The sequence below is a fragment of the Rana temporaria genome, chromosome 3 (genome assembly GCF_905171775.1).
Source record: "Rana temporaria chromosome 3, aRanTem1.1, whole genome shotgun sequence".
NCBI lineage: Eukaryota > Metazoa > Chordata > Amphibia > Anura > Ranidae > Rana > Rana temporaria.
This window is the reverse complement of record NC_053491.1, coordinates 359,630,827-359,643,860: the sequence shown is the minus strand read 5'-3', so window position 1 is coordinate 359,643,860 and position 13,034 is coordinate 359,630,827. Positions and strand designations below refer to the sequence as shown.

Here is a 13,034-nt window from a genome sequence, read left to right as displayed (position 1 = left end):
TGACGAAGCTCGTTCGGTGAGCGAAACATAAAGAGTTAAAGCGGAGTTCCACCCATTTGAAAATCAGCTGCTGCAAAAAGTGCGTGTGCAGGAATGCTCGTTCCTTTGCCCCCTCCTCTCTTCGGTGCCGGCAGTCTAACTGTGGGCACCCGGCTGTGGCTTCACATGTCCCAGAGGGAGGGAGGGGGGAGAGGTGATCTTCCTTCTGGCGCCAGGGGAGGAAGTAACTAAAGCTGAATATTGCAAAAAAAGTTATTTTATCATATCTTTTAATGTGCTATTCATTTCAATCTTGTATTCTGGCTGGATTTCTGCCTTAAACAAGCACAATTTCCCCCCCCCCCCCCCTAGGAGCCTGGCAGCATCAAGTCCTCAAGCAGCCTAGAACCCAACCTGTTCTGTGATGAGGAGATTCCAATTAAATCAGAGGAAGTGGTCAGTCATATGTGGGCCACCCCCTCGTTCTGTGCAGAACACGCATATTCTTCCGCTTCCAAGAGCTGCATACAAAGTGAGTATGGAACGCCATTATTCCATAGAATGATTGCACTGCCTTGTTTATTTTAGGGGTTGAAGGAGTGCTTTTTCTTTGAGGTTGGATGGGATTTCCAGGGACTTTTATCTCTTTAGCAGCTTAACCAGTAATTTCCCGTTGAGGTTAGCAGTGGTGTGTTGTTGTTGTTGTTGTTGTTGTTGTGTTTTTTTTTGTATTTTTTTTTTTTATTAAGAGTGAACCTGATCCAGCTTAAAACAATTTAGGCAAGATGGGAACAATTCTAAAGTGCTACAGCTTGTTTTAATCAAACCCCTTGGAACTCCTCAGATCCTTGTACTAGGCTGAATGTGGGTCATTGATTTCTACACAGATCAGGATTAAAGAAGAACTAGCATTAAACTTGCTCATAGAACTTGGTCCTTTTCTAATTACTGTGCTGACTGTACCCCCACCACCACCACAGGAATGTCTATAATTTTAGGAAGGTAAAGCTACAGGTAGTATATAGGTGTGCGTATTGGGGACAATGGAGATCCCAATGAGAACAGTAGAAAGTGCTTATATGCACTTGTCTACTGGAAAGTTAACCACTTGCCCACCAGGTAAATTCTGGCACTTCTCTCCTTCATGTGAAAATCACAATTTTTTTGCTAGAAAATTAATCAGAACCCCCAAACATTATATATTTTTTTTTAGCAGACATCCTAGGGAATAAAATGGCAGTCATTGCAATACTTTTTGTCGAACCATATTTGCGCAGCGGTCTTACAAGCGCACTTTTTTTGGATAAAAATCACTTTTTTGAATTAAAAAATAAGACAACAATACATTTTGCCCAATTTTTTTATATATTGTGAAAGATAATGTTACGCCGAGTAAAATGATACCCAACATGTCACGCTTAAAAATTGTGCCCGCTCGTGGCATGGCGTCAAACTTTTACCCTTAAAAATCTCGATAGGCGACGTTTAAAAAATTCTACAGGTTGCATTTTTTGAGTTGCAGAGTAGGTCTAGGGCTATAATTATTGCTCTCACTCTAACGATCGCGGCGATACCTCACTTGTGTGGTTTGAATACCGTTTTCATATGTGGGCGCTACTCGCGTATGTGTTTGCTTCTGCGCGCGAGCTCGTCGGGACGGGGCGCTTTAAAAAAAATTTTTTTGGTTTTCTTATTTATTTTTATTTATTTTTATAATTTTTTACACTGAAAAAAAAAAAAAAAAAATTGATCACTTTTATTCCTATTACAAGGAATGTAAACATCCCTTGTAATAGAAAAAAGCATGACAGGTCCTCTTAAATATGAGATCTGGGGTCAAAAAGACCTCAGATCTCATAATTAGACTTAAATGCAAAAAAAAAAAAAAAAAATGTCATTTTTTCAAATGACAAAAAAAAAAAATGTTTCTTTAAGAGTCTGGGCGGGACTGACGTTTTGACGTCACTTCCGCCCAGCAGAGCTATGAGGACGGGTGAAGGAGATTTCTCCTTCAGTCCCGTCCCCGCTCAGCTGCCGGACACATCCGATCCCCTCCGCCGCTACCGACGGCTCCGGTAAGCGGCGGAGGGCGCGGGAGAGCGGCGGGAGGGGGGGGGGCCCCTCTCCCGCCACCGATAACGGCGATCTCGCGGCGAATCCGCCGCGGAGACCGCCGTTATCGTGTACACCACCGCCCCCTGAAAAGATGAATGTCTCGGTTGTGGCAGCAGCTGCTGCCGTTATCGAGATATTCAACTTTAAAAAAGAGGACGTCTTTTTGACATGGGGCGGTGGTCAAGAGGTTAAATACAAAAAAAAATGTAAAGAAATTTCTATATATAGAGGACAACCCTGTAGCGCAGGGCAATGGATGAGTCTCTACTAGCAATACAAATCTATGAGAGGAAAACTATACAGAGTAGTCCAGGTAGTTACTCCATAGATCAAGAACTCAATAGCTCAGTGGTGCAGGATTCAATGACTACACCAAAGCAGGGGAACTGGCAGGATCATCAAGAATCTCACACACATAAAGCAATGCAAAAGGGACAGGATACGTTTTAACATACGTAGTTGGTACAACAAACATACCAGGAATATGAAATGTAGGGGTCACATACTATTTAAGGGAGCTGTAGCCAAAAACGTTTTTTTTTTGTCGTGTGGTGATCTCCTCTGCTTACCTTTTGTATTCTGACGGGGACTGACGGGAAACAAAACCGCCCTGGTCTATTGAATGCAAATACGTTTTTTGGCTTTCGATATAGTTTAAACACATGACATCAGGATAATCTTCTTTTTTCAAAGCTTCAGGAACCCCAAGAAAGCAGCCTCGGAAGACCCCTCTTGTGCCCCGTAGCCTGGAGCCCCCTGTTTTAGAGCTTTCTCCTGGAGCCAAATGCCAGCTGGACGAACTCATGATGTTGGGGGACCTTCTGGAGGTGTCTCTGGATGAGACGCAACATATATGGCGTATTTTGCAAGCCACACATCCTCCATCAGAGGAGAGGTTCCTGCATGTTATGGAGGTACTGGATATTCAGCAAAATTATTTGAAATTTGGCAATTTTTGACAAATGATTTGCATTGGTTTTTCTTTCTTTTGTTTATAAAGTTTTAAAGGGTCAATTCAGTTAGGTTCAAAATAGTTTGAAAACACAGAGATGATTTTTTTTTTTTTTCATGTTGGATTTTATTTATTTCAGGTACTCCTATAGCGCCGTCAATTTACACAGCACTTTACATATATGTTGTACATTCACATCAGTCCCTACCAGTGGCGGCTGGTGCTCCAAATTTTTTGGGGGGGGGCGCAAACGGGGAAAAAAAAATTGCAGCCTCACTGTGTCCATCAAATGCAGCCACTGTGCCATCAATTCGCACCACTGTGCCATGTCATCAAATGCAGTGACTGTGCCATGAATTGTCACCACTGTTCCATGCCATCAAATGCAGTCACTATGCCATCAAACGCAGCCACTGTGCCATCAATTGTCACCACTGTGTCATGCCATCACCTATTATATAAGATGCAGGGTATAATCATTTATTGTATGATATTAAAGGAACATGAATGATCGCTTTTTATATGAGATTATGAGAACATGATCATTTAGTATATTAGATGACCAGAATATGATCTATTACATGAAATGATCAGAACATGACCATTTATTACCCCTTATGCAGCGCATATCACTTATCATATGAGATGGCCAGAACATGTCTTATTACATGAAGATGGTAATTTTACATTAAATGACCAGAACATAATCAAAAACTATATAAAATGACCAGAACATAATCACTTTTTATATTGGATGACCAGAATTTGATCTATTATATGGGGTGGTCAGATCATGACCATTTATTATGAGATGACATCTGAACATGATCATTCGTTGTATGAGATGGCCGGATGATCTATTACATGAGATAACTATACGAGATAAATAAAACATGATACGTGCCCCCCCCTCGTCACTTACCTTTACTGGAGTCAGCCATCCACGTCCTCGACCCTGCATGTCTTCTCCCGCCCTCGATGACGCTTCAGCTAATCAGGTTACCGGTAGCCAGAACCGGCCAACCTGATTGGCTGGGACGCAGGGAAAAAACTTTCCACAGCCCCCTGCGTATAACACGCAGGCACAGTTTACCCTCTATTTTCAGGGTAAAAAAGTGAGTGTTATACGCCAATAAATACAATAATTCTAAGTTTTTAGTGTTTCTACAGGTTAAAAATTCCCAACTCTGCCCAACAAGTCTTCCTCTAGATAGGTGTTGTTTAGAAGAGCTCTTCCTTGGTATGAGATAACAGGCCATAGTCCCATCTATCCACATTCTCTGTTCAGCATGGCTGTAAAGAAATTTTCTTGAATAGCACAGACAGTTTGGATGATTGGTTTATCTTGTCACTTTGAGTTGTTTTCAAAACCCATTTTGTCTTCCTACAGGATGACAGCCTGGACGAGAAACCTGTGAAGGTAAAGAAAGAGTCATCGGAGAAGAAACGAAAGAGGAAATTGGAAAGGGCAGAGCAGTTCTTAACTGAGGGTAAACAGAGGTCCAAGGAGCTGAAGAAGCTTGACAAGACCAAAAAGAAAAAACTCAAGCTGGGTCATGACAAGGCCAAAGAACTCAGCAAACTGGCCAAGCGGCTTGCCAAAGAGGAGGAGCGCAAGAGGAAAAAAGAGAAGGCAGCGGCTGCAAAAGCCGAGCTCAACAAGGAGATCACCGAGAAGAAGAGGGAAAAAAAGGTCTTGGACATTCCCTCGAAGTACGACTGGTCTGGAGCAGAAGATTCGGATGACGAGAACGCCATATGTGCTGCACAGAACTGCCAGCGCCCATGCAAGGACAAGGTGAGGGATTTTTCAGAATTTTCTGAATATCTTGCTCACATCACTTGATACTGTTTGTGCTTGATATTTGTTTTAAAGGTAGTTTCTACATCTTGCAGGACCTCTAGCACAATACAGCACTACAATGGCTATGTCCAAACCCCTCTTATTAAACTGTACAGTTTGTTTCTGTGTACCTACTGAACCTTTCCTCAGGACAGTGGCATTGCTAATGTTAAGTCCAAATGCACTTTAGGGACCACTTTAGAACCCCTTCCCACATTTAAAGCTCAAATCCAGGTATATTTTTTCCCTGTTGGGACATGAAGGAGTCCCAAACGATAGTCTGAGGGCGAATCAACCACACATAACCATCAGTGGATTAGAGAGACTTTATTAATGAATATGCAAAATGTCAAAAAATTCCCCTGGGATGATGTACACAAAATCTCCCAAAGGGTAATGTTCCTCCAGAATATCGAAATCAATAACAATAAATACACTGTAAAAAAGTACAGCATTGTATTCTAAAAGTGGGGGTATGATGAAATCCCACTTGACCAAAATATAATTGTTGACCCCTAGTTATCCGGACATACCGTAATTTAGTCATCAAAAGTAACAGTGATAACAATGACCCTGAGGGTGAACACTGGAAATGCTGATGAAATACAGATCTTAAACTGGGGCTATATGTTTAATGCTTTCACCAGGGAATATAGATATCCTGCAAACAATGTTCCAATAGGCCAGTGTTTCTCAATTCCAGTCCTCAGGCCCCCCCAACAGGTCAGGTTTTCAGGATTTCCCTCAGATGAAAAGGCTGTGGTGATTACTAAGGCAGTGAAACTGATCAAATCACCTGTGCAAAATAATGGAAATCCTGAAAACCTGACCTGTTGGGGGGGCCTGAGGACTGGAATTGAGAAACACTGCAATAGGCCAACATAGCACCAGGAAGAATAGGGAGTGCAGGAATCACTGTAAAAGTTAATCAAATGGATCAGTCCATCAATTCCAGGGATAGTGGTAACGCTCCTATTCAAGAGATAAGCCGCATAATTGCAAAGTCAATCCAATGTATGAAACTCGAAGCTAGTTGAGCAATTGCTGTCAATAGAAAAGTAAAAAGCAGCTCGGTAATCCAGCACGTATGTCCTGGGTCATGTGACAGCGTCAAACAGGTTCAGAGTTCACAGGTGTAGTGGACAGTGGCTCAAACGGAGTTTGAAAGAGGTGTAAAGCATATACACAGCAATTGATGCGGTTCTGCTAATTCCAAGTGTTCACAGGGTACACAGTCACTAGAATCATTAAGATGGGGGTTCAGTCAAAGTGGTGAAGATCATCTACAGCCCACAGCATCGCAACATCAACGTGTTTCGTGATAAAACTCTATCACTTCATCTGGATGGGGAGCAGGGAAAGTTACTAAGTTTAAATAGGGCCTCATAGCCAATCATTATCCTCTGCTTTTGGATTGTACAGTACTATCTAGTGGTAACAACAAACAAGCAGGATTGTGGTTATGGTAACTTGTTAGATCTACGAACACATATATTATACATCATACAACAAAGAGATCTATACCTAGCATGGCTTAATTGTGCCATATTATTTATTTGCAGAAAATACAGGGCAAATAGATGCTTAAGGAGAGCGAAATGGGGAAAGAGAAAACGCATTATAAAGATGATACTAAATGTCGGGGGACTGTTCTATGGCATATTTCCTTAAAAGAGGCGGAGACTGTGACACAGATCAAAGAATCAATAAATTCTTAAAGTGACACATAGCACAGTTGAGTAACCATATAGGTATCATAACAGTAACAATTATTTAAGAAGTCTAAATAGTTACAGTCCCAAGGCATTAGAGCAATAGAGGATGAGGATGCCAAATACCATACATATTAACACATTAGAAGGCCAAAAACTGAAAAGAGCTTAGGGCTCCAGAAAGAGGCTAAGTTCTGTGTTCAGACCTAGGTTTGGAGTCTAAATATCCAAGATTTTTCTTTTTGGATAAGTACAGTATCATAGTGCCCCTGTCTTTCTGGAAGATCCAGGGCATAGAAAACTTTTTTACTTTAAGTCCTCTGCTTTTACCCAGATGGCACTGTAAAAAATGTTGAGCTATGGGAGTTTCCTCTTTTAGGCGTATACTTTTCAGAAAATCTAACCCGTAATTGCCGTTTCGTTTTTTCCACATATAACATGCGGGATGGGCACTCCAAAATATACAGCACCCTAGACGTGGCACAGTTAATAAATGATTTGATCTCAAATGTCTCTTTGGAGTCGGAATCCCTAAACGTTTTGGATTTGTCTACATATTTGCATGTGCCACAGTCGCCACATGAAAACATGCCTGTGATTCCGGGCATATCCATTAACCAGTTCCTATTTATTGGACGTCTGAACTCACTTTGAACCAGATCATCACGTATGTTTCTAGCTCTCTTTGCTGTGATCAATGGTCGATCACCTACTATACTTTTCAGTACCTCACATCGGGTCAGAACATGCCAATGTTGTGTAAGGATGGATCCCAGTTGCTGCCATTGGGTACCAAAGGGGGTGATAAATCTTATTGGCCCAGCGAGGTCCTTCTGGTCATGTTGCCTGGTATGTAGATCATCCTTCCTTGGGCGTTTGCCAGCGATTTGTTTTGCTCGTTGTAACGTCTGATGGGAGTACCCACGCTCTCGAAACCTCCGGTAAAGGGATTCTGATTCACGTTGGTAGTCCGTTTCTGTGGAGCAGTTTCTCCGAATATGGAGAAACTGTCCAACTGGTATTCCACGTTTAAGGGAATTAGGATGGTGACTGTCAGCCTGCAAAAGGGTATTTGCAGGTGTGGGTTTTTGAAAAGTCTTGGTAGTTAGTCCACCATTCTCTATCCTAATCAGAAGGTCAAGAAATGGAATTTGGCTAGCATCCACTACATACGTTAAATGTATATTACGGTATTGTTGCCTAATTCCTCTATAAAGGTGGTGAGCTCTAACTGGGTACCAGTCCACACCATCAGTACATCATCGATGTACCTCAGCCAGGCACAGGCATGGCTGAGGTACTTTGGCGAGGCAAAAACTGTGTCTTCCTCCCACCAACCCAGGTGGAGACGGGCATAAGCCGGTGCCCAGGGGGCTCCCATAGAGGTTCCTCAGAGTTGATGGAAAAAATAAGTGGCAAACTGAAAAAAGTTGTTTTTCAAGGCCAATTCCAGTAAATCCAGAATAAACTCATTCTGGATTTCCATTTGAGGAAATTTTTGGTCCAGAAAAAGGTGGACAGCCAAAATAATCCCATTCATGGGGAATTGATGTATAAAGGGATTCAACATCAATTTCCCACAAGGAGAGCTCCCTCAGGAATGATCAGACCTTGAATTTGATTTAGGACATTCCCAGTGTCTCTAACATAGGATGGTAATATTTTCACCAGGTCTTTGATCAGACCATCAATGTATTTTCCCACCCTCTCTAGAGGTCCTCTAATTGCGGATGCTATTGGTCTTCCTTGTGGGCATTCCCTGTGCTTATGGATTTTCGTGATGATCTAAAAAGTGGGGACATCGAAGTCCAACACTTTCAAATAATCTAGTTCTTTTTTTGGATAACAATGCCGCTTCAAAGGCCCACTTGAGCTTGTCATTGATAAGCCGGACCAGGTCTTCAAACGGATAGTGGTCCAACTTGCTGTAGGTAAGTGGGTCCGATAGCAGTCGGTTCACCTCCCTCTCATACATTTCAGCAGAGAGGAGAACGACATTGCCCTCCTTATCACTAGATTTAATAATAACCCCATCAGCATCACGTAATTCCTTGATGGCCTTCCGTTCCAGTGGTGGAAGATTTCCTCCAGACACCAAGTCTTTTATTCTTTCTAAACTGGGGCATAGTAGTAGATCTGATCCTAAGGTCAGCATCCCGTTTCCAACTAGCTGATCCGTCAGTATCTTCATCACTGGAGGACATAGCACCCTTCTCCAGTAATGATTCCAACTGTTGGAGTGCCACTATTTCATCGGAGTTCAATGTAAAAGTCTCACTGGTCTCTGGGACTTTGGCTGGAAAAAGTGTTCTAAAATAGACCTTTCTAAGGAAGAGATTGAGGTCTTTATAGGGGTTGTAAAGGTAAAAAAAATATTCCCTAAATAGCTTCCTTTACCTTAGTGCAGTCCTCCTTCACTTACCTCCTCCTTCGATTTTGCTTTTAAATGTCCTTATTTCTTCTGAGAAATCCTCACTGTCTGGTCTTTTTTTTCTGTAACTACACACAGTAATGCAAGGCTTTCTCCCTGGTGTGGAGAAAGCCTCTTGGGAGGGGGCGAGCAGGAGGGTCAGGACACTCTCTACTTTGCAGATGGAGAAAGGAGCTGTGTGTTAGTGGGCGTCCTGACACTTCTGCTCGCCCCCTCCCCCCTCAAGAGGTTTTCTCCACACCAGGGAGAAAGCCTCGCATTACTATGTGTAGTTACAGACAGAAGAACAGGAAGTGAGGATTTTTAATAAGAAATAAGGACATTTAAATGCAAAATCGAAGGATGAGGTAAGTGAAGGAGGACTGCACTAGGGTAAAGGAGGCTATTTAGGGATTTTTTTTTTTTTCTTTTACCTTTACCAACCCCTTTAAAGATCTCAAATTGATCCTATATCTGTGGAAGGAGAGAAGGAGAGACCTCTGTTTAACAGCTTCACATGGTGCTGCTCTAATTTGAAATCGGAGAGGTTAACAATTTTCATGTCCTCCCTGACTGGAGCATCTAATGTGGAACTGTTTAGCGACGTTGTCTCTGACTCCTGGTAACCGTGTGGTCGCTTCTCTGATTGGTACGTTGGGTCATGGATTTTCCTTTTCCTGGATTCCTTCCGCCTCCTGTTGCCCCTTGTTTGTCTAATTTCAGGATGCCCATGGTAGGAGGAGGGTCCTCCCAGATCCAAGTGGTCTTTGTCCGAAAAAGAAAAAAAATCTATTGAGGGGGACAGCTTGATAAAGCAACCTAGGGGAAAAGTGCCACATGCAGGAGAAATGGACAATATAAACTTTAACCCCTCCCACCTGCTGCTCAGTTTTGCTTTGTGTCCTTTGGAGAATTGTGTTTGCTTCCTTTCTGCTATGTTTTTTGCTTTATATTATCAACAGCTACTGGAAGATTCGGGTATGATACTGAATATTCTGGTCTCTCCATTTAGCCAACGAGCTCCATTCTCTATACTGTTCTCTCCGAGACGTTCCTGCAGTCAGTGGAAAAATCCCATCTGTCCTACAGTTAACACAGGACTCACCTTTCAGGATAGGCCATCCAATCCTTTCACATTCTTTCCAAAAAAAAAATGCTTTAGCTGGACATCCACTACAAGTTTTAAAAAATCTCAGTATACATACCTTAATTCCATTAGTATCATCAGAATTTTCTAATGTTATCCTGCTTTATGTCTCAGAGTTGGCATGTCTATGACAGTCTGGGTTCCCATGGAGTGGGTTGAATGATGCCAGGAATCATTTAACCTGGGAGAGGAGTGACAGCCAGCAAAAAAGGAGTACGTGGATGGGGAGCGTAGAACCGAAACACATGGAATTTAGTTTAAGTGTAAACGGCTAACTTGCTGATTCACTGTCCCTTGTGCTAGAGTTGCTAACAGCCTGTTCCGTTTGCTAACAAGTGCCTTCTGTTCTCTAGTCTCGTGGGAAGGAAATCTGCATTTCATTCCGTCTTTGCGGATTTCTCTTAAAAAATAATCCTCTTCCAGAAAAGACCAGTTTCTCATGAGCTCCTGAGTACCATGGGTTGTGCTGAGTGACAAAGCGTTAATTACCATGTGACCTTTTTATGCAGCGGCAGACATAACTGCCCTTTCAATAGTTAAAACGGATGTTTAATCTGCTTATATTTTGCCTTCCCTGGTTCCACCTCTTCCCCCATCAACATAAGGAAAATTTTTAAGAAAATCTCTGTATTCATTGCATGCCTTATTTTAGATCCACTAGGTCGCCACTAGAGTGAGTTACACTGCTGGCTGCAGGAGATTGAACACTAGCAGGCAAAGTTTTTGGTCAGACAAATATAACCCCTGCCACTCCCATCATTCTCTAGTTTTGTGCAAGTGTTTTAGGAGAATTGAGAGAAGAAAACCCTTTCTAGTAGACGTTTCTTCTTCTTCTTTTTTTTTTTCTATCGAGATCTTTTTTCAGTCAGGCTTCTTCAGCAGGTGTACTGTGAGTGTCTGAGTCTTTTAGAGGTTCGGGGCCACAGTACACCTGGTGAAACTCTTTCCCTAAAGGCTCCCTAGTAAGTATGCCAACCAAAGGGGGAAAAAGAGAGCGTTTCTTTGTGTGCGCACATAAGAAGAAAAACTCTTCTTAAATGCTAAACTTCTGGCAACTAACTAAAAAAGACACAAATGTGGCTTTGTAATCAGAAATACATAATTTGAATGTACTTTTTTTGAAAGGCAAGTGGGGTAAGTGTCTGAATTTCATCTGGTATCAGCCTCTAGAAATGGTTTACAGCAGATTTTAAGAGAAGGGAGAGGAAAAAGCAGCACAAGGAGCCAAACAGATGAGCATTTCAGTTTGTCTTATACCTTCCAGTCACAAAGTAGACCTGAAAGTAAAAAGTACCCTCCCCTGACAAGCCTGGGTGTGCTGTGTGTGTAAATCTTGGGACTGGGTGGATTTGGCAGATAAAATGGCTTGCATATATGTATTTGATGTTAAATATTTAGGTATGCTCCTAGTTCATGTGTCCCCAGTTTGACATTTTCCTTTGCTTCATGCAGGTTGATTGGGTGCAGTGCGATGGCGGCTGCGATGAGTGGTTCCACCAAGTTTGTGTCGGCGTGTCTTCCGAGATGGCAGAGAACGAGGATTACATCTGCACGAACTGTACTTGCAAGAGAGTCCCGGGACCTTGTCCCCCCTGCCCTCCCAGCCTGAGTTGCCCACCAGGGTTTCCTATGCCGAGCATCGAGGTGAAACAGGAAGTCAGCTAGCATCACAGATACTTCTAAAAAAGACTTTGGCAGCTCCTCTTCTTATGTAGCTCTAAAAAGTACCATCCTCTACCTGTGTCTGTAGAGCCACTCATGTTAGGTAGCCCCCTTTCTGCACCGTGTGTTCTTCAAAAGGGGAGGTCTCAGACACGGGAAGATTTCTGTGGTCAGTTGGAGAAACCCAGTCATCAAACTGTACTAATGCCTTGGGCTGTTTTGGACCCTTTTGCAGGTTGAACTCTGTAGCTTTGAAAGCATTGACGGCTTAACCCAAATTTTTTTTTTTTTTTTTTTTTTTTTTTTTTCATAATTTCGTAACAGTTTCAGTCTCTCCTGAAACTTCTTAAAGTAACTTTTTATAATAAATGCCCATTCCCCACAAACCCGGGCACAATGCACAGAGGGTGTTTGCTCGCTCAGGTGATATTTTATTTTGTTTTTGTTTCCTTTATGCTTTTTGTGTGGATGCTGTAACTTGGATGCAGAGCAAGAGAGATTGACCATCATTACAAAGAGCTGGACCACTTTCTAAATGCTTCCAACAGTTGTATAGCACCATCATAGTGCAAATCAACGGTTTTGCATCTCATCAAGGAGCTCCTGCACATATGGTTAATCTTGCCGACGGTGCAGAGAGATTGCCATGTGCCGAAGAGGGCAGGTGGAAGGATTGCAGTAATCTTTGGTTTCAGAAAAGCCCAAAGTAGAATGAAAAACCTTAGACCTTTCCTGGCCCGGTCTCCCTCCTGACACTGACTGTTTAAAGATTTTCTCCCATAGTACAAGATTTCTTGTAAACCGGAGATCAATAAGGAGTCTTTGAAAAGCCTTTTTTTCCTTTTGTCATTGTTTTTCCTTTGCGATATACATATTTTATCAAAAAAGTTGAAGTGAAAAACATTCAAGACTCTGGGTGGATAGATACATTATTTATAAAAATTTGGTGAACGTTTGCTTTTGGTTTTGTTAGCTTGAGTAAAAATCTGGTATTGAGAGTCCTTTGGTATTGAGAGACCTGCATTTTGTCATTAAGCGGTGGGTGTTGGATTATTGGCTGAGAATTTGGTGAAAGCATACAGAACTTTGATTGGTTTAAAGAGACCCTTTCCTGAGGGAGGTAACAGTAAAATCTGCTGGGACCACAAAAATCGAGACTCCCGGAATTGTCGATTTCCTTCAGATGTTGGGTTACTGGTCCTCTGCAGCAGTGG

The 13,034-nt window shown here is 42.2% G+C and overlaps 1 protein-coding gene across 4 annotated transcripts in view; it reads left to right on the top strand.

Moving 5' to 3' along the window:
* The window catches only part of KDM5A (lysine demethylase 5A), a 76,701-nt gene extending 63,880 nt beyond the window's left edge, over positions 1-12,821 (top strand). For 3 of the 4 annotated variants that reach the window (XM_040345264.1, XM_040345261.1, XM_040345263.1), the window contains 4 exons: positions 352-511; positions 2,788-3,008; positions 4,437-4,844; positions 11,611-12,821. In XM_040345264.1, coding sequence (XP_040201198.1) covers positions 352-511; positions 2,788-3,008; positions 4,437-4,844; positions 11,611-11,823 — 1,002 coding nt within the window. In that variant the 3' untranslated portion in view covers positions 11,824-12,821. The remainder of the gene's footprint in view (positions 1-351; positions 512-2,787; positions 3,009-4,436; positions 4,845-11,610) is intronic. The other variant, XM_040345262.1, reaches the window with a different exon arrangement.
* Positions 12,822-13,034: the final 213 nt, after the last annotated feature.